The 21,432-nt window shown below is 40.6% G+C and overlaps 3 protein-coding genes across 14 annotated transcripts in view; 1 reads left to right on the forward strand and 2 right to left on the reverse strand.

Annotated features, from left to right (window-relative positions):
- LMLN (leishmanolysin like peptidase) overlaps positions 1 to 9,728 on the reverse strand; it is an 87,699-nt gene extending 77,971 nt beyond the window's left edge. For 2 of the 3 annotated variants that reach the window (XR_010405960.1, XM_045903029.3), the window contains exon 1: positions 7,917 to 9,722. Coding sequence is in view for 2 of the 3 variants with exons in the window: in XM_045903029.3 (XP_045758985.2) it covers positions 7,917 to 8,249 (333 nt within the window). In the remaining variant the exon portion in view is untranslated. Of the gene's footprint in view, positions 1 to 7,916 lie in introns of all 3 variants that reach the window. The other variant, XM_064573506.1, reaches the window with a different exon arrangement.
- Positions 9,729 to 12,279: 2,551 nt separating this feature from the next.
- Positions 12,280 to 15,493, reverse strand: RPL35A (ribosomal protein L35a). Of its 4 annotated transcripts, none has more exons than XM_045903031.3 (5): positions 15,398 to 15,493; positions 14,613 to 14,658; positions 14,253 to 14,405; positions 13,174 to 13,318; positions 12,280 to 12,337 (listed from the first exon to the last, which is right to left on the reverse strand). In XM_045903031.3, the coding sequence occupies exons 2-5, from the start codon at positions 14,621 to 14,623 to the stop codon at positions 12,314 to 12,316; spliced, it is 333 nt and encodes a 110-aa protein (XP_045758987.1). In that variant the 5' UTR covers positions 14,624 to 14,658; positions 15,398 to 15,493; the 3' UTR covers positions 12,280 to 12,313. The 4 variants fall into 4 exon arrangements, with proteins under 4 accessions (XP_045758987.1, XP_045758986.1, XP_045758989.1 ...); XM_045903030.3 differs by having other exon boundaries at positions 15,362 to 15,480; XM_045903033.3 differs by having other exon boundaries at positions 15,353 to 15,426.
- Positions 15,494 to 15,623: 130 nt separating this feature from the next.
- Positions 15,624 to 21,432, forward strand: part of IQCG (IQ motif containing G) — a 46,058-nt gene continuing 40,249 nt past the window's right edge. For 2 of the 7 annotated variants that reach the window (XM_064573535.1, XM_064573652.1), the window contains exons 1-3: positions 15,624 to 15,885; positions 16,475 to 16,580; positions 20,873 to 20,941. In XM_064573535.1, the coding sequence (XP_064429605.1) occupies positions 20,934 to 20,941 (8 nt within the window). In that variant the 5' untranslated portion in view covers positions 15,624 to 15,885; positions 16,475 to 16,580; positions 20,873 to 20,933. Of the gene's footprint in view, positions 15,886 to 16,474; positions 16,581 to 16,610; positions 17,047 to 20,872; positions 20,942 to 21,432 lie in introns of those variants that run through there. The other 5 variants (XM_064573558.1, XM_045903035.3, XM_054504241.2 and 2 more) reach the window with 5 other exon arrangements.

A 21,432-nucleotide genomic window follows, 5' to 3' on the forward strand; every position in this document is an offset into this window, starting at 1 on the left:
ACATATAAATTTTGGAGGGGACACAAATATTCAGGGTTTTTTTTTTGTAGGTCTGAGAACCTGACTGGTAATCAGTTCCCTACACTGATATAAAATTTCCCTAAATAAGGTAGGTTCATTGTACCTAAAGTATTAATAGAAACTATAGTTTATGCTGAATACTTGTTTACGCCTCAGAGTCTGAAATTTTAGGGACTGAAATTGTGCCTACATAACCAATCTCATACAAAAACCCTGGACTCATAAGCTCAGATGAGCTTCCCAGTCAGACAACATTTTGTTCTTGTTACAAGTTACAGCTGAAGGAATTAAGCACATCCTATGTGACTCCCCGAGGAGAGGAGTCTTGTAAGCTTGTGCCTGGTTTCCTTCAGTCTTTGCTCCATGAGCCTTTTCTCTTTGCTGACTATGCTTTGTATCCTTTCCCTGTAATAAATCTTAGCTTGAGTACAACCGTATGCCAAGTACTGTGAGTACTCTAGCAAGTCACTAAACCTGATGGGTCTTGGAGACCCTCAACACAATTATACATATATTTATTTTCTTTTTATTTGTTTAGAGACATTAACTTTTTAAAGCTAAAATTGGAAAATTGTAATTGTGAGACTTATAATATATGTAGAGGTAATATGTAACAGTAGCAAAATGGTGAAATCTAACAAAAAACAAACAAACAAAAAGCAGAATCAGACATAAATACAGGAAACAAACTGATGGCTGTCAGATGGAAAGGGGGTGAAGGGATGGGCAAAATGGGTGAAGGGGAGTGGGATATACAGGCTTCCAGTTATGGAATCTATAAGCCACAGAAACAAAAGGTACAGCATAGGAAATAATAGTCAATGGTATTCTAAGAGTGTTGTATGGTGACAGATGGTAGCTACACTTGTGGTTGGCTTAGCATAAGGTATAAATTTGTTGAATCACTATGTTGCATACCTGAAACTAATCTAACATTGTATGTCAACTATACTTAAATTAAAAGGGGGCGCCTGGCTGGTTCACACAGCTGTTGAGTTCAAGCCCCACATACTTTTAGTTGAATGAAAATAAAATTACAGCAAATTAATATTTGTGGCATACAGCTAAAGCAACGTTTAGAGGAAAATTTATAGCTTTACATACCTACCTTAGGAAAAAAAAAACCCTCAAATTAATGATCTAAGCTTCTCTTTTAAGAAACTAGAAAACGGGGGTGCCTGGTTGGCTCAGTTGGTTAAGCATCTGCCTTTTGCTCAGGTTATGATTCCAGAGTCCTGGGATTGAGCCCTGCGTTGGGCTCCCTGCTCAGTGGGGAGCCTGCTTTTCTGTCTCCCTGTGCCACTCCCCCTGCTTGTGCTCTCTTTTTCTCAAATAAATCTTAAAAAAAAAAAAAAAGAAAGAAAGAAACTAGAAAAAGAGCAAATTAAACTCAGAGAAAAAAGAAGAAAATAATAAAGAGCAGAAATCAATTAAATGGAAAACAAAAATAATAGAGAAATCAATAAAACTAAGAGCTGATTCTTTGAGAAGACTAATATAACTGATAAACCTCTAAGCAGACTAATCAGGAGAAAGAGAGAACACCAATTACCAATGTCAAGAATGAAACAGGAGACGACTTTACAGACTGTGATACTGTGACTTACAATAGGAAATATGTATTTGGCTTTTGTCCCATTACTGGCACAGAGTTCTTAAACTCTTGGAATTTCCTAAGTGATGAGAGTGAAAAAAAAGATGTCTTTTGTTATGTTAATGAGGTGACTTTTGGAAAGCACCTAAGGATGGGGACTGCTTGCCAGTGGAGCCAATCATATGAATAGAGGTTTGGAACTTTCAGTCTTCACCCACTCTACCTCTGATGAGGAGAGAGGGGCTGCAGATTGAGTTCTCTAATGGCTGATGATTTAATCAATCATGTCTATGTAATGAAGCCTCTATAAAACCCAAAAGGATGGGGTTTGGAGTTTCCTGTTGGTGAATACTGTTAACCTTAAAAATAAAACTGCTGGTTATTTTTCCAGCAAAAATGGATTTGGGAATAGCAGAGAATTGCAATCCAGGACAAGCATGCTACAACAAAACCATAGGCAAGTCTGAAGAACAAAGGTGAGGAATAATACTCTTTTATAGAAAAAAAAAAGGAAGCTGGGAGGGCTGTTACAAGCAAAACGTCTACTGGAATAAACTGGTAGTTCAAAGTATAATGGCTTTTCATTGGCTTAGTTGTGACAGTCTCTCATGGGCTGGACTACTGCCAGGCAAGGAGCAAAAACATTCTTCCTCCTGCTGGGATAGTAAAATAGTATCCACATAAAAGGTCCATCACTTCCTGTTAGGTCTGCAATTGACAATGAAGGGTAGGGCACCAGAGCTCCCTCTTGCTGGCCTCCCAGCTCCATTCTAAATGAGGTTTCCCCAAGAGATTCCTGGAGAATGGAATGCTCTGATGGGGGGAAACTCCTTGTCCTTTCTCTATACCTTGCCCTATGCATCTCTTCCATCTAGTTGTTCTTGAGTTATACTTTTTTATAATAGACCAGTAATCTAGTAGTAAATTTTTTCTCTGAGTTCTGTGAGCTGCTCTAGCAAATTAATCCAACCCAAGGACGGGGTTGTTGGAAACTCCAATCTATAGTAATTTGGTCAGAAGCTCAGGTGACAGTCTAGACTTACAACTGGTGTCCGAAATGGTGGGGTGGGGACCAGTCTTGTAGAACTGTGGAATCTGACGCTATCACTGGGTAGTGTCAGAATTGAGTTTGTTTGTGTAGAAGAGTTGCTTGGTGGTGTGTAGAAAAAACCCCACACATTGGAATTGGTACCAGAACCCTTCACAGACATTTAAAAGATCAAAAGAGAATATTAAGAAAAACTTTATGTCCATAAATTTGACAACTTCAATGAAATGAAAATCTCTGAAAGATGTAACTTAATCAAAACACAATCAAGAAGATATAACCTGAATAGCCCATTATCTATCTCCAGTAAAGGGGCACCTGGGTGGCTCAGTCGGTTTGGCGACTGCCTTCGGCTCAGGTCATGATCTCAGGGTCCTGGGATTGAGTCCCACATCGGGCTCCCGGCTCAGCAGGAAGCCTGCTTCTCCCTCTCCCACTCCCCCTGCTTGTGTTCCTGCTCTCGCTGTCTCTGTCTCTGTCAAATAAATAAATAAAATCTTTAAAAAAAACAAAACAAAACAAAACTCTCCAGTAAAGAAAATTCCAGGTTGAGATGGCTTCATTCATGAATTCTACTAAACATTTAAGGAAGAAACAACAGTGACTGTATGCAAGCTCTTCCTTAAAATGGAAGAGGAAGGAATATTTCTGAACCCATTCTATGAGGCCAGCATTACCCTAATACCAACCCCAACAGTTATTGAACGAAAAAAAAAACTACAGACCAATATCCTTCATGAATATATATGCAAAATTATCAACAATATTAGCAAGTCAAATCCAGCAAAATGTAAAAAGGGTAATACATCATAACCAACTGGAGTTTTAATCTCAGGAATGCAATGCTAGTTTATCATTAAAAAAAAAATCAATGTAATTCACAATATCAACATAGTAAAGAAGAAAAGCTACACAATTATATTAATTGATGCAGAAAAGACATTTAATAAAATTCAGGGGTGCCTGGGTGTCTCAGTTGGTTAAGCATCTGCCTTCAGCTCAGGTCATGATCCTGGGGTCCTGGGATCAAACCCCACATCGGGCTCCCTGCTCAGCGGGAAGCCTGCTTCTCCCTCTCCCACTCCCCCTGCTTGTGTTCCCTCTCTCGCTGCGTCTCTCTCTGTCAAATAAATAAATTAAATCTTAAAATAAAAAACAAAAAACAACTCTCTACAAAGAAAAGGGCAGGCCCATCCAGGTGGTCTCAATTATGAATTATACTAAACATTTAAGGAAGAAATGATTTCAATTTTATACAAACTCTTTTAAAAAATACAAGAAGATGGAACATTTCCCAACTCATTATGTGAAGGCAGTATAATTCTGGTATCAAAAATGTACAAAGGTATGCCTGGGTGGCTCAGTCGGTCAAGCGGCTCCCTTTGGCTCAGGTCATGATCCCATGGTCCTGGGATCAAGTCCCCCATCGGGCTCCTTGCTCAGCGGGGAGCCTGCTTCTCCCTCTACCTGACGTTCCCCCTGCTCAAATAAACAATATCTTTTAAAAAAAATGAACAAAAACTTCACTAAAAAAAGAAATTATAAACCAACATTACTCATAAACATAGATACAAAAATCTTTAACAACTATTAGCAAATTGAATTCAGAGGTATATAAAAAGGATAATACCCTTAAGTTAAGACCAAATAGGGTCTATCACAAAAAGCAATTGCTATTTACACAATTTACTATTGGATAACAAATATTTTACATAATTTCATTTGTGTAAACTAAGCTCTAGAAGAGACAAAACTAATTTTCTTTCTTTTTCTTTTTTTAGATTTTATTTATTTATTTGTCAGAGAGAGAAAGAGCACAAGCAGGGAGAGCAGCAGGTAGAAGGAGAAGCAGGCTCCCTGCCGAGCAAGGAGCCCGATGGGGGACTCGATCCCAGGACCCTGGGATCATGCCCTGAGCTGAAACTGACTGAGCCACCCAGGGGTCCCAAGACAAAACTAATGTTAAAAAAAAAAAAAAATGAGAACAATTGTTGCCTGGGGTATCTGGACGGGGGAGACTGACTGGCACAAAATGGAGCGGGGGTCTTTCTGGAGACATGGAAATGTTCTATATCATGTGGTTACAAGTTTCACGTGAAGTACATGATTGCATTTATTGCATTTTAATACATGTAAATTTTACAAGAAAACTTTTAGGGCCACCTGCCTGGCTCAGTTGGTAGAGCATGCCATTCTTGATCTTGGGGTTGTGAGTTCAAGCCCCATGCTGGGCATAGAGATTACTTAAAAAAAAAAAAAGTTTAAAATAATATTTTTTTGGGGGGGGGAGGAGCAGAGAGAGAGAGAGAGAGAGAGGGAGAATCCCAAGCAGGCTCCACTCCCAGCACAGAGCCCTACATGGAGCTTGATCTCACAACCCTGAGACCATGACCTGAGCAGAAATCAAGAGACAGACACTTAACCGACTGAGCCTCCCAGGTGATCCAACAGCAAAACTTTTAAAAGTAACAATAACAAATGAGAGGATGGGGAATGGGTGAAAGTATATGAAACAAGAATGAGAGAATAAAGGGGTGCCTGGGTGGCTCAGTTGGTTAAGTGACTGCCTTCGGCTCAGATCATGATCCTGGAGTCCCGGGATCGAGTCCCGCATCGGGCTCCCTGCTCGGCAGGGAGTCTGCTTCTCCCTCTGACACTCCCCCTCTCATGCTCTCTCTCTCTCTCTCTCTCATTCTCGCTCTCAAATAAATAAATAAAATCTTAAAAAAAAAGAATGAGAGAATATGGTAAGAGTTAAAGCTGGGTGATGGGTCCATGGGAGTCCATTATACTATTCCGTTTTTTTGGGGTTTAATTTACATAATTAAAAAAATGAAACTTAGAGGTTTTAGTTGAAAACTTAAATGTGTCCAAAAAAAATTTTTTTTTTGAGTTGGTTCTACACCCAACATGGGGCTTGAACTCAGAGATTAAGAATCTCACACTCTACCAACTTAGCCAGCCAGGCGCCTCCCCACACCTCCCCACTTGCTTTTTTTTTTTTCCCAACATGTTTTGTACTTCCCACCACAACCCAAAAAATGTAATATAATTTCCTATACCATTTAACAGAGCTGTAAGTCACTAGTAGGAGTACAATGAATAATTCTTGCCTATATTTTATGTCTAGGTTAAAGTTAAGATAGTGGTTAGGAGGACTTGCTATTACATACTCTATGAAGAACTAGGAAAATTTATTAAAGATGAGATAATCTGGAGATAATCTCCCTATCCACAGAGATGTTCAAATATAAATTGGAGTTTTGAACACTGGCAATAATCACTAGAAGAAACAGCTATTTAGGTTCCCTCTAGTGGAGAGATTTTGCAGTTCTTTGAATAGCTTTCTCCTACTGTAATCTACATTCTAAGAAAGAAACACAGGTTTTTACAGGATTTTTTTTTTTTAGAGAGAATTCATCAGGGGTGGGAGAACTGGGGATATACTGTTTAAGGGTACAACCTTGCAACCAGTAAATAAATAAGCCCTGGAGATCTAATATATAACATAGTGACTATGATCAACAATACTGTATTATAAACTTAAAAGTTGCTAAGAGACTAAAAAATAAATAAAATTCAGCCAAAATGCAGAGTCATGATAAAAGCTGGAATACAGCTACAAGCCCCAAACTTAGTATTTTGGCACATATGGTTATGAACAGTATGCACAGAACTTTTTGAAAATTACCACAAAAATGAGTGGTCTTAGATTTCTGGGCTGAACTGAAAATTTCTAGATCAGACTTTCTTGATAAAGTAGTAAGACAAATTATAAAATCAATCATAACATGCCACCCTGCGCCAAGTACTCTATCTCCTTTCCTCAAAGAACACTGATTATTGTGGGCTCTCTAAATACTGTGGAGGAATCAAAGACATAAACCTCATCCAAAAGAACCTTACAATTTAACTACAAAAGACTACAAAGAAATGCCTGAGAAATAAACCTTCCCCACACAGCAGTACTTGGTTAAGTGCCAGAAGAGATTATAGATAAGACATACTATGAAATGGAAAAAGCATTCTGCTGGAGCGGTTTCAGCTCACGGTCTTGAACTTAGGGAACTTTAAGATTAAAAGAATGTAGAGAGGAAGAGAAAGAGTGTGAAGGAGGGTAGGAGAATAGCGTAAAGCAAGCAATGTGGTGAAGTAACTTGAAAATAAGCCTGAATTTTGTCTTCAGAGAACCCCCCAACATCCTTGCAATGCCTTTAGCTCTTCTATCAACTTCTTCCAAAACCTTTAGGTCAGTAGAGCACAAAGTGTGGTCTTTGGACAAGTAACATCATCAACCATCTGGGAACTTGAACTGCAAATTCTGGGTACCATCCCAGACCTAATGAGTCAGAAAGTGGGGGAGTGGGGCAGCAAACTGTGTTTTTAACAAATCCTTTAGGTGATTCTGATGCACTCTCAAGTTGAAAACCACCCTGCTCTACAACTACCTAAGTACAACTCTCAGTACAGGAAAGCCTTCATGTTCTGAGTGCCTAACTCAGCCACTTTGCTAGGTGCAGAAAGGGAGTTAATACTGTTAGAGCAGGCAGTTAGTTCGCTTCTAACAAGATGCCGCGAGGTCAGCAAAGAGGAAGTCATGGCCAACTATAAGGAAGAGGCCTGCCCTGGCAGCACTCCAAAAGAAAACCACACGGGACTCCCATCTTGACAGCGTGAGTGACCTAAGCTCATTATACAGTTGTTATATCATTAGCATTGCGTTTTGAAGGAGCTCCGCCTCTGAAATCTCCGCGAGAGTTCCTTATGGGGCAAATAAGGCAAGAAAAAGGGCATAACCTAACATTCCTGGAAGAGACCACCCTGCTTCTAAGAAATCCTCACTTCAAGTAATGAATATTCCACCCCTTTGTTAACAACTGTCAATAACAGAAATCCAAACGCAGTGGGCTCAGCACTTCTTGAGCGTACCCGCTCTCACATCTCTAGAGTGTACTCTGACTTGAAGAAACTTTCCTGCTTGTACTGCTCATCTACTGTGTTGTCCGTCCTTGAATTCTTTCTCCTGGCCGACCAAGAGCCTCCAGCGACATCTTTTGGAGTGGCTGGGTCAAGGCCTCAGGAGCCAAGGTCCACCTGGCAACAATAGCAGGTCCAGCCCCCTGAGAGTTCAGTTTCTAGTCCAATTTCGCTTTCCTCTCCAACACACCTTGTTCCAACAACCACCCTCTACATCTTCGCCTCCCGTGTTACTTTACCCTCACAGCGCCCGCTCCCGCCCCTCCGTCACCCTACCTCAGTCTCAGAGGGGACGTGGTGCCGGCAGGGAGGGGAACTGTCCAAGGAGAGAGGAACTGATGTGGACCTTGCCCAGAGGCCGCCCAACAGGAGTAAAACGCCTCGGACCCACAAAGACCTACTCCAGCGCCACTGGCTAGGGCCAGGGCCTGAACCGGAGGAACCTGCTACTCCCTTCCACTCGGCCGCCATCTTCGGGCCGAGCGTCGTTACCATGGAGTACGTGACGTCTCCACCCTGCACCAGCTCCGCCCCTCGCCGCCGGCGGAAGTTTTGATTGGCTAGCATCGCCCTACAGTTCACCGCGGAGGAGAACCGCATCGCGGCCATCGCGTCTCAAAGCGCAAAGCCTGCCAGTAAGTGCCGTTTAGCGGACCACGTGAGTTGGGCTGTAGGAAGCCCCGTGGGTGTTGTAAGGCGATGGTGGAATGAGGTCGTTTCTCTTTAATTCAGTTACTCACCTTAAAGATAGGCATCCACACTGGGTGCCAGGTGGCTTAAACAATCTGATGCAGAACCTTTAATGGTTTAGCCCTCTGTGTAAAGATGAATGGAATATAATTTTCATTTTTACTTTTTATCCTCAGTCACCAATTTTAGGACCATTTCTTTACTAGTCATTTCTTAGAAAATCAATATATTCGTTCCTATTCAACCCCATCCCTTAACTTCTATAAAACAAAACAAGAATTAGGGGCGCCTGGCTGGCTCAGTCAGTACAGTATGTGACTCCTGATCTCTGGGTAGTGAGTTCAAGCCCCACATTGGGTGTGGAGCCTACTTAAAAAAGAAAAAACACAAAAACTGCAACAAAAAACAAACAAAACCGCAAGAATTGTAACTGCATTTAACCCAGGAAGAGACCAGGTGGATCCTTGCCATTAAGGAAACTCTACCTTCAATCTAGGCCATGAGGAACTGTAAAAAAAAAAATTGAAAATTGGGGTATTTCCCCCAAGGCCCATTAAACATTAAAACAAGTAATTGGAAGCACTGAACTGGAAGTCATTTAACCAGAACTGAATACTGTAAATTACTGTACTAGGAACTGGAGATAGGAAGGAAAGAATAGCCCCAAGATTGTGCCATTCATTGGTAAAGATAATGTACTCAAATTCAAGGGTGGGTCACTCTACCAGTAAAGGCTCATTACATAATGGGTCTATCATCCCACAACTAGTGGAAATTGGGACTCCAAACCAAATTTATCACTTTCATGACATGTGCTTTTTCCACTACAAGATTACAAAGAAACTGAATTGTGAACAGAGAATAGCACCAGTCAACATCAAGTTCCTAATTTTAACAGTTGTGTCATGCTGGAGAGAGGCTATTTCAGTGATCCAGCCAACAAACTGCTAGCCATTCAACCTCATTTCTCTGAAACACGGGATTCCTCCAGTGGTACCTTTGACTTGAGGACTATCTTTGTACTCACCGAATCTCATTATGGGAACAGAAATGCATAAAGCACCCTCTCATTTACAAGTACTGCATTATTAAATCAGTTGAAGAGGACGAATTTGCGTGCAAAGTTGTTTTGCCACTGCATTTTCTCAGGTCATCCTAGGGATTCTCAGACTTCTCTTTGCCCAAATGCCCACTTGTTTATCCACCTCCATTACTCTACCATCATCCTTCTCAGAATACTGTATTCGTTAAACTCCTACAAAGGTGACAGGCTTTATGAGGTTTCCTCCTCTATATGCCTAATCCAGGGCGCCTGGGTGGCTCAGTTGGTTAAGCGACTGCCTTCGGCTCAGGTCATGATCCCAGAGTCCTAGATCGAGTCCCACATCAGGCTCCCAGCTCAGCGGGGAGCCTGCTTCTCCCTCTGACCTTCTCCCCTCTCATGCTGTTTCTCTCTCTCAAATAAAATCTTTAAAATAAAAAAATTTTATATGCCTAATCCAGACATGAACATCCAGCTGCCTTCCTGGACATGTTCACAACTGAATATCCTATAGCTTCCTCAAACTCAACATCCCCCCCCAAATGATCTTCTGGTCCCCCAACTTTGTAAATGTACTATTACCCACCCCACAACCAAAGCTAGGAATGTAACTTTGAAGACTCCTCAGTTGGTCTTTGAATTCTCTTAATCCTTAGTACAGCACATAAAACCTGGCATAATCTAGCCATTTCTTAGTTTTCTATTTATTTTCCACAGTATTAGGTTTCAGTTACATAACCCAGTTGAAGAGTTCCTCAGATGCCTTCTGCTTTCACATAAATCCTAAGTCTTTTTAAGATTTTACTTATTCATTTGAGAGAATGAGCAAGAGAGCGAGCATAAGCAGGGGGAGAGGCAAAGGGAGAGAGAGCAGCAGACTCCCCACTGAGCTGAGAGTCTGACGCAGGGCTCGATCCCAGCACCCTGGGACCTGAGCCGAAGGCAGATGCTTAACTGAGCCACCCAGGCGCCCCCTAAAAGTCAATTTCTATGAAATACCTCCCCAAGCATTTCTTCCTCTATTCCTAACCACTCCAATATATTGATACATCTTTGGGGCACCTGGGTGGCTCAGTCCGTTAAGCAGTGCATTTGATTTTGGTTCAGGTCAAGGTCTCAGGGTTGTGAGATGGAGCCCCACATCCAGCTATGAGCTCTGCGGGGGAGTCTGCTTGAGATTCTTTCCCTTTACCTCTGTCCCTCCCCCAACTCACACACTCTCAAATTTAAAAATAGTACTGATACATCTACTTAAATGACACAAGAGAATACTTTTAGATTATGTTGTTTCTCAACAACTAAATCTCACTGGTGTAGGTCTGAGATTGGTGCTTCTTGCCGTTGACCCAATTTTTCAATGTCAATTTTCTTAGGGTTCTTATAACCAAATTGTGGCCATGAAATACAATGCTTAGATCTTGTGAAGAAAACATGGTTAACACTGGACCAAAGCTGCATCTGACCCACATTCACCTCTTTTGCCTTGAAGCTGTTCTTCCCACATAAGCCCAAATGAGCCTTGCAGTACAAGCACAAGGCCATTTCTGTGAAAGCTGGTATTTTTCCTTCCAACAGCAACTTTTGGCCTGAGGACCACCACTGGGCTAAACACACCTTTCTTATAACTGCTGTATGCTACTCCAAGTAGAATTAAAAACTGTAAAAGGGGTTCAGTTTGACCAAGTCTCAAGTTTCTTATTGGTATTTTCAGTGGAATGTCAAGATTTGGTGGTTAATAAAAAGATTAGCTGGCTGCTACTGCAACAATCAAGTATCTACAGCCACAATACTGCAAACTGATGCCTTGGCTCAAACTTTATTTCAACAATTCAGAGATCTGAAATACCCTGCAGCCCTGCTTTAGTTTCATCTTACACTAAAGTATCTCAATCCTACACTTTACTACATTAAAACATAGAACCAAACTACACTGTCTGGGCAACCTCCCCCCACTCCCAACTAAGAGTACTTTTTTTTTTTTTTAAAGATTTTATTTATTTATTCATGAGAGACAGAGAGAGAGAGAGAGGCAGAGGGAGAAGCAGGCTCCCAAGGAGCAGGAAGCCCGATGCGGGACTCGATCCCAGGACCCTGAGATCATGACCTGAGCCGAAGGCAGACGCTTAACCATCTGAGCCACCCAGGTGCCCGAGTACTTTTTCTTGAGACGTATTTTGTTTAACTTACACATTATTACCAGTCAAGTGTTCTATACTGGCATGCTTTGTCCAGCCACACATCCCAAGGATATCTCATCCTTGCCTATCTAAACAAGCTGCCAGATACTCTCAATATAATCCTCATTTTAAGTTCTTGCAACTATCATTTTTATGTCACAAGTTTCCCAACCGATCTATACTGAATAAGTGCATACACTTTAAGGTAATTAAGGAGGCCATCAAAATAATTTTAAGTTTCTTTCACCGACTCCCAATCTAATGAGGAAGGCAGTTACATGTAATATACCACAATACCAAAGTTGAAATAAACTTAAGAGTTATAGATCCATTTTGATGTGGAAACCTGGCCAAGTGTTATGGTGTATATCTGTACTGGCTAATACTTCTGGCTTCTGTCCTTCCTGGAATACATGGTCTCCATTTGTACAAAAGTTTTTCAGACAACATGTGCTCCATCACTTTAAAACTCCCAACATACTCCTTTTCCCACTGGCTCCAATCAAAGCTTGTTTCCCTCCCCCATCACATAAGGCCTTGTATTAAGATACTCTAACCTCCCTACCCTCATTAAAACCGTCCTATTGTCTAAATCTCTGTAATTGCCGTTACATATAGCTCCCTGGCTTCCTTGTACTCTGAAAATGCTGGATAATCGTCACCATTTAAATACAGCAACTGGAATTTAGGAAAAAGAAAATGGTAAGCCATTTAACAAAAATACAAGAGAACAAATCTACACCTTTATTTACTTTTCATTAAATTTAAATCCTTGAGGGGTACAGCATCTAGGAAGAAAAAAGAAAACAGGGTGTAATTAGATGTGTGTTATATACAAATTTGTAAATGTCAGTTGAGTACAACAATATGGATAAATCTCCTCCCACTGTCCCATTACTCATCTCTAAAAGGGATCCAATGACTGCTTACATCTTAGCAGGGAGAGAACTAAATTCTTATAGTATCTAGATGAACACACTTTAAGAACCAGTATAGGGAACCCTGAAAATCCACTTAATTTTGCTTCTTCCAAGAACAGAGTAAAAACCTTCTGATGAAAAATCTCAATGGCTCAGAAGGGTTCCAAAGTACCATGTGATCCCAAGAATATAGCCTTATCTACTAAAAATGAATACTAAGGAAAACAGGAGCTGTTTTAGAAAACCACAGGATCTGGACTCAATGGCTTGAGCTGAAGTCCTGGGACCTAGAAACATGAGCATCAGTTTTCTTATATAAAATAAGGCTAATAACAACACCTATTCTAACAAGACTGTCATGAAGAAACGGGAGTATCATGAATTATGCCAGGAAAATTTTTTCTTTTCTAACAATCACTTCTGTGTTCAATAAATCTTTGCCAGAAAATTGTTCATTTAAATACTATCCCCCCGACCCCAAGCTTTAGCAAAATTTGAAATCTATATACAATCCTCCTGAACACTTTGCCTTCACTTTCCTTCTAATGCCAGGATATCTGATATTTCATAATACATCTACACGGTAGATAATTCTGAAGCACAACTCATGGGGTGATTTTAAAATCACAATAGTCTTTAGAGGTCAGAGCCCAAACCCGAGCTTAGTTTGACCCCAGTGTCATACTGCTAATAACTGTACTTACCACACGGATTCTGTGGCCAATGGCTTTAGCAGGAAGGTTGCTTCGGAATTTGGCACGAACCATGCCACTGTTTCCATGAGCACGAGTTACTTTTCCCCAGATTACTCTGGTTTTGTTTGGTTTGCCACCAGGAGTCACTGTGTTGCTGGTTTTAAAAGGGGATAAAAGAGGTGAGAACCCAGGCAACTAGTGTAGGGTGATACAAATTCAAGGTAACCTGTAGACCAGTGATCACCAACTCACAACTGTAGTTAACCACTAAGTCACCTGAGAAACTGAAGTCTGGGGCACCATTCATTCAACAAATATTTGAGTGCCTACTGTATGCCAGACACTTTTATAAATGTATTTTTTGTAATTTTGTAAAATACAAAATTGCAGTTACCAAAAAAAAATCCCTTTCAGATAACCAAGTAGTAAGTAAAATATATTAAATGTCAGATGATAATAGCTGCAATATTTTAAAAAAATATGGAAAGGCAGAAGGTATCATGGAGTGAATCCTAGCTAGGCTAAGAGTAGAAATAGGAAGCCCTGAAAGAATACGGTCTTAAAGCCTCCTTAATGACATTTTTACTAAAGATGGAGGAAAGTTGGTATCGGAGCAACAGACAGGTGATCTGAGTTATAATTTTAAAGGATCATTCTTGTTGCTGCAGGAATGGGGGGCAAAGATGAAAGCCATGTCCCCAGAAAATTTAACTGGTTTAATGAGTTTAATAATAATTTTTAAGCATGTATACAACCTAATTTCAAGAAAGCAACAAAATGAATTAAAGTGCATGAAAAACTGCTCTGTAACACCTTAAGAGGAGCACAATTTAAGGAGTTGGTTCCTTCCTTCAAACAATTAACAGCTGTAACCTTTCTAAGTGCAGAAGATACCTAAATCCAACACTACCCAGACAAGTAACATCCTTCTATAACCTCCCACGAAGTTCCTTAAAGATCCAAAGTAGAAAACACAACAGCACCAAATATTAGTTTACCAACATCTTTTGATCATTCTTCTTTGAACAGGAAAAACAGACAAATCTCAACTAAAAACTTAAAAGGCATTATTAATACTATAAACTTACTTCTTTGCTTTGTACACATAAGCACATCTCTTGCCTAGATAGAATTCCGTTTCATCTCGAGCATAAACACCTTCGATTTTAAGAAGAGCTGTGTGCTCCCTCTGGTTCCGGAGACCCCGCTTATAGCCAGCAAAAATGGCCTTGGACCACAGTCTAAGACAAAACACACGGTAACCGTCAGTTGTTAAAAGATCCCGTTTCATGTCCCTGGTAAGATCTGACTTGTAATGAGCTCTACTCAAATGTTACCTATAGCAAATATCTAGTTTTTTCCCACCGGTTTCAATCTCATGTTTATGTTCATGCTTGTTAAAGACAAAAAAACTACAAATACAAAGCAATTATATGTAAAACCCGTACCTTCCAGACATTATTTGGCGTTAGAGGAGTCCTGTTCCCAGCAGGCCTTAAAACAAACAAAAAAACAGTTTAAAATCTTGGAACGCACGTTTCGCACCCGGTCCTCTCTCCGCTTCTTAAACCTGTCAGGCACATTCCTTTTTGCTCGGCATTTCACGTTAAGGGTACGGGGAAACATCATTATACTACGACATCTACATGAAGCACAGTCGGGCAAGACTTGCCAACCTCAGAGAAAGCCTGGTAACTGAGCAAACTCCAAAATGAAGACCACAACGAAAAGTATCAAGACTCCACGGTAAAACAAGGAGCTCCTGAAAACTCCGAAAGGAAGCCCTGAGAAAATCCATACCACGATCAGCAGGAACAAAAATGAAGAGCGAGTAATCAGAGAGGCACACAGAAAGACAGGAACTGTACGGAAAAGGAAATGCTGAGGAAACGGGGACTGTAGACCTAGCCAGGTCTGGAGTGGGAGCGTAGGGAAAAAGAACTCACCCTAAAGGAGCACTGCCTCAAATAGGGAACTACACACGGGCAAAGTGCATCTACTACTCCGCTAAGGCCCAAGAAGCAACCGATTACGGGAGCGCCGGTCCTCCGGGCGTGCGGGGATCAGCACAATCAGTCCCACATCTCCTCAATCCTGTCCTCCCTGTTGCTGGAATCCATAGAAATCACTGGCTGGCACAGCCTCCCAGCCGCACCAGTGCCCTGCCGAGGCATATGGTTGAGCTCACCGCACTTACTTGCACCCAAAGTTCAGCCACAAAAACTCCCCTCACCTCCTCAGGCTCCAAGATGGCGGAAAAAGAAAGGCGAAGCCCCGCCGCGTGGCCTTGTGGGATAAACACCTCTCTGCCCCGCCCCCAGCTTAGGCATCTTCCGCAACCGCCAGAAAAAATAAAAATACAAAAACCTCAGATGTCTTTGACTGAAACAAACCACATTCAAGTGCACTCTTATAGTTCTTTCTCTAAGTCCTTTCATCTTTGTGAGCTGTAACACGTGTTTTATAACAGAGGGAGGCAAGATGGTAGCCAGCTAAAGGAGGAGAAGAAAAGGTCCCCCGAAGCTGAGCGTTGCCAGAGAAACACCAGAGCTTGGTTCCTTGGTGGAAAAAGTGAAGCTAGACTGGAGGATATCTCCCCGCCTCGGATATCCCAGATTTGATTCGCCAACATGGGGGTATCTTTCCTTCCTACTACAGAGGAGTAGGGTGAACGGAGACTCTCGGATCCTAGCGTGGAAGAGAAAGGCCAGGAGCACGAAGGCAGGAAGAGCTCTTCCCTTCTCTTTTAAGTTTTCCCCCTTACTCCTTTCCTCCTACTCCTTTATCTCTTTCAAGAAATGACCTAAGTTCTTACCTGCATCCTTCGTTTTGACTCCAGACTGAATAGGACTGCCCTGAAAAGGCCTTAATGCCTTTTAAAGAGCACCGTGCCTACACGAAATGGGTCTTCAGTAAATACTTGCAGGCGAGAATGAGATAGATTAGTGGATATCAGAGATTTACATTGCCTAATTATTGCACATTTATTTGGGTTTCTCTATGCTTCATTCATTTATCCAGCAATTTATTGATTAAATACTATGTACCAAGCTTTGTTCTTGGCTCGGAGGACACTGCAGTAAACGAAACCACAGAAGTCTCTGCCCTCATAGAGCTAACATCCTAGTAGGGGGAGCAAGACAATAAGCAAGTAAAATATATGGCACGTTAGAAGGTAACTGAGAAAAATTTTCTCTATCGAGAAAAAAATTAAGCAGGGAGGCCACTGTAAAAAAAGGGTTTTACTCTGAGATGAGAAACCATTTGAGGGTTCTGGCTGCAGAAGTGACTCGATCTGACTTCATTTTAGCAGGGTCACTCTGTTGAGACTGAAGGGAAGCAAGAACACCAGCAGGAAGATCAATTAGGAGGCTATTGTAGTGAACCTGATAGATGATGGCATGTAGACAGGGGTGGTAAGTACTGGAATTCTGAATATATTTTAAATGTAACCCTGACAGGATTTGCTGATGGATAAGGAATGGGAGAAAGGAGTAAAGGGTAACTCCAGAGTTTTATGAAATAGTATCTATAAATTGTATTTGAAGTCCTTTCATGAATACATCAGGATAGAATGTTTGTACCTTATAACCCACTCCCTCTATCCAGTTTTCTCTGTCCCAGAAATACACTAAAAGTCCCACTATTAAAGATTATTTATTTATTTATTTATTTGAAAGAGAGAGAATGAGAGAGAGAGAGAGAGCACATGAGAGGGGGGAGGGTCAGAGGGAGAAGCAGACTCCCCGCCGAGCAGGGAGCCCGATGCGGGACTCGATCCCGGGACTCCAGGATCATGACCTGAGCCGAAGGCAGTCGCTTAACCAACTGAGCCACCCAGGCGCCCCAAGTCCCACTATTAAATGTACTAGAAATCCAAATGTAAGTAGTCCTGGGAGGAATAACGCATTAAATGTGAGTTTTGTTTCTTTGTTCTTTCATTCACTCTACAAATACTTCTTGACCACAGTGCCTGAAACAGGATATAATAGTGAGCGTCACTATCATGTTCCTGCTTTTATGACACTTAAGTTTAGTGGGGGGAAATTACAACATTACACACTGTGAAGAGAACTCTGCAGGAAAATAAGAGTGCAATGAGTGAACAGTGGAGTCCTGATCCAGCCTGATGAGTCAGGGAAAGTGTCACCTGCAGAAGTGTCATTTAGGGCATTTTTCAAACCACAGGTGAAGGCCCAGTAGTAGATTGTGATTATAATACTTTATAGTATTATAGGCAAAATATGATAGAATCAAAGGTATTAATATCATATTAAGGGTAAATCGTTATATGAAACTTGTTTCAGTTATTTGCGTGTATGTATATTTATATATATGTATGCATGTGCACACTATGTATAAAAATCTCTGTATATAGGTCATTGCATCAGTCAGTGTTGCCTGGATGGAAACAATGATAGAGTTCAGAATTTCATAAAGGGTCTGCTTACAAAAGTGTAGGCAGGAGTGAAACTATAAGGGATGACATAGTCTCCAGGGACATGGGGCAGAAAAAGTTACCCAAAACCCCAAGAGAGAGCAATGTGGAGAGGATTGCCTGACAGGTGCCATGGCCTTTAATAGAGAAACATAGCCAACCAATGGTGATCTGGCAGGGAGGGAGCTGAGAGGGTAACACTTGATCTCACTCTCCTACACTTACGGAATCTCCTGTTGGTGCGCTCCATAAGGGTCAGTCTCTCAGGGCGTAAGAAATGGTGGAAATTGATTTAGAGCAAATGACAGATGCCTAGCCAAATGCCATTGATTTAGGCTGGTACCTGATGGATCAGTGGGACTTTACAAGGTGAAGAGTGAGGGGAAGAATGGTTCAAATCAAAGGAATAGCACGTGCAAAGACCCTGAGTTGGAAAGGGGCATGATTCCATAGAACTGAAAGAAGCCCAAGGAGCCATGAGGGCAAGAAAAGGGCAGTGCCAAGTGGATATCTGAAGAGGAACAGAGCAGGCCAGATCATGCAGTTTAGAATTAGAATCCAAGTTTAGAATTTTAGCTTTTGTCCTAAGGCAATGGGAAACCATAGAAGAGTTCTAGGGAAAGACATGATTAGATTTTCAGTTTTAAATTTTCAATTTTTCATTTAAAAAATAAGACAAGATGAAATCAGAGAGGGAGACAAACCATAAGAGACTCTTAATCATAGGAAACAAACTGAGGGTTGCTGGAGAGAAGGGGGTGGAAAATAAAATTTTGTTGTTATAATTTGTTTATTTTTTAAGGAAATGGCTGGTGTATCAATATCTAAAAGAGACAGCTCATTATTTAATCTAGAGTATTCCAGCTGTAACTTTGGTTTTTTTTTTGTTTTTTGTTTTTTTTTTTAAAGATTTTTATTTTTATTTATTTGAGACAGAAAGAATGAGAGACAGAGAGCATGAGAGGGAGGAGGGTCAGAGGGAGACTCAATCCCGGACTCCAGGATCACGACCTGAGCCGAAGGCAGTTGCTTAACCAACTGAGCCACCCAGGCGCCCTCCAGCTGTAACTTTGTAATGGGATGTTAGGCTTCTCATGATTCTTGGAAAAACTGTCATTCCCCTGATAGACATTAGGGGTGGCTGGGTGTAATGAGCACTAGGTATTATATGAGACTGATGAATCACTGACCTCTACCTCAGAAACCAATAATATATGTTAATTAATTGAATTTAAATTTAAAAATGGGGGAAAAAAGAAAATACAGTTTGGGGCTGGATTGAAGGAAATGAAAGCCGTTAGAAATGTAATTTCGGTTTAAACATGCAAACTGTTTAAACATAGACTAAAATGAAACATTTGGAAATTTGATTACATATTTTTCCCTTTAAACTAATAGTTTTTTAAAAAAAAATACTGACTTTTAGAAGAGGATAGCAAGGTAATTGCATATTTGGGGAATGACAGTTTTTCCAAGAATCATGAGAAGCCTAACATCCCATTACAAAGTTAGAGTTGGAATACTCTAGATTAAATAATGAGCTGTTTCTTTTAGATATTGATACACCAGCCATTTCTTTAAAAAATAAACAAATTATAACAACAAAATTTTATTCTTCCACCTTCTGGACCATAAGAAACTTGCTTTCTGTGAAATGCTATTTGCTGGGCCTTCCTGTTGATTGTCATGGGTAACTCCTGCTCCCTTATTATAACTTATTTCCAGCTGCTTTACATCCTCACTTGTATTTCCATTTGCAAAATAAAAAATAATATATAATCATTCTTTCAAAAGAAAAAAACATCACTTCCAGTTTGGGGACTATTAGAGTTGTTCAAGCAAGAAACAACTGTCAGGTCCAGCATGGTACTGGGGGACATGGAAATAGAAGATAAAATCCACAGGACTTCGTGATGGTTTGGATTGGGAAATGCTGGTATCAAGATGAAGGAGGAATGGGGGTGCCTGGGTGGCTTAATCAGTTGAACCTCTGCCTTTCGGCTCAGGTCATGATCCCAGGGTCCTGGGATCCAGCCCTGAGTTGGGCTCCCTGCTTCTCCCTCTGGCCCTCCCCCTGCTCCTTCTCTCTCTCAAGTAAAGAAATAAAATCTTAAAAAAATAGTAAGATCGGGGCGCCTGGGTGGCTCAGTCGTTAAGCATGTGCCTTCGGCTCGGGTCATGATCCCAGGGTCCTGGGATTGAGTCCCACATCGGGCTCCCTGATCAGCAGGAAACCTGCTTCTCCCTCTCCCACTCCCCCTGCTTGTGTTCCCTCTCTTGCTGTCTCTCTGTCAAATAAATAAATAAATAAAATCTTTAAAAAAAAAAATAGTAAGATGAAGGAAGAATGACTCCTAGATTTCTAGCATTGAGGAATGAGGAGCCCAAACAGCATGAACATACTGGATAGTGCATCAGCATAGCCCTATCTTACCTGCATGAAGCACATTTACCTATGCCCCAAGCCTTAAAAAAAGGAAAAATAGAGAAACAACAACACATCAAAAGAACAAAATCTTCCTTATGCCATGATACTTCCTCTTAAAACTGCCCTTGTACCAGAAAATCTGGCTAGTTTGGCATATCTTTTTCAATTTACATAAAGATTCTGTTTTATATGTTTTCATTTTTACATATAATACTTATGTTGTATGAGATATATTTGTATGCCCCTTCTTAGGAGCACTTTGTTGTGGACAAAATCATACTGGAAACTTACCATTTATTACTCATTTAGCATAGAGCAAAATTCTCCATAGGGTGTTCTCATTGTAAAGCTTGCTTAAACAGAAAGGATTTTGGCTTATAGTAACATCTTGATAGTAATAGTAAACTGATTTTCAGGAGAAATACAGCTTTTCTAAATACAATCTCAAGTGTTCTTCTAAGTCCAGGTGCAATAAATTTTGTTATCTGACAGATCAGTGAGATGGAATGATCAAATTAAATATTTTAGTAATCAGAATAACAAAAGTAAATCTATAGATATTGCCAGTTAAAAATCAGAATATAATAATAATACGAAATCCATGTTGTACATTAATTTACCATAAGAAGAGACTCAAAGATTGCATTTATCAATAATTGCTTTTGTCATTAATTACATGATGTCAGGGGTTCTTCCATCTCTGGGACTGCTCTAATAAGCAAAAAGAAGGGATAAGCTGCAGCTCTTGTAATTCTTTAATTTTCTCTTATTAAAAGGGTATAGAAGTAATTTATCATTCAACACTCCCTTAAACTAATCTCAATGTTTTCTTCCCATTTTAGGTGACTGCATTTTTTGTGAGATTGTAGATGTACCACGGAAGTTACAATTAATTTAAGAAGAATGGGAGAGTATGTTCAAAATTCCAATTTATTTTGTATACATATTTATTTATTTAAATTATGCCTTATGTTAAATTTATTTATTTATCTATTGCTGTGAACAAATTACCCCAAAGCTTAGTAACTTAAAATATCAACTTTTATTATTTCACATAGTTTCTGTGGGTCAGGAATTTGGGAACAGCTTTGCTGGCTGGTTCTGGCTTAGGGTCTGTCATAAGATTGAAGTTGGCCAGGGCTGCAAACATTTGAAAATTTGACTGGGGCTGGAAGATATACTTCCAACACGGCTCATTTACAGAGCTGGGGAGTTGATGCTGGCTGTTGGCAAGAGGCCTTAGTTCCACACCCTCACAAACTTCTCCAAAGAGCTGCTTACATGTCCTTATGGCAAGGCAGCTGACTTCTTACAGAGTGAGAGATATGAGAGAGAGAGAGTAAGGGAAAAACTGTGTTTTACCACCTAAACCTACGGTTAGGTGATAAAAGTCCTTTTAATG

This window comes from Mirounga angustirostris, unplaced genomic scaffold (assembly GCF_029215605.1).
Source record: "Mirounga angustirostris isolate CCGP_5_RB_7025 unplaced genomic scaffold, mMirAng1.0.hap1 SCAF_1, whole genome shotgun sequence".
In the NCBI taxonomy this organism is placed as follows: Eukaryota; Metazoa; Chordata; class Mammalia; order Carnivora; family Phocidae; genus Mirounga; species Mirounga angustirostris.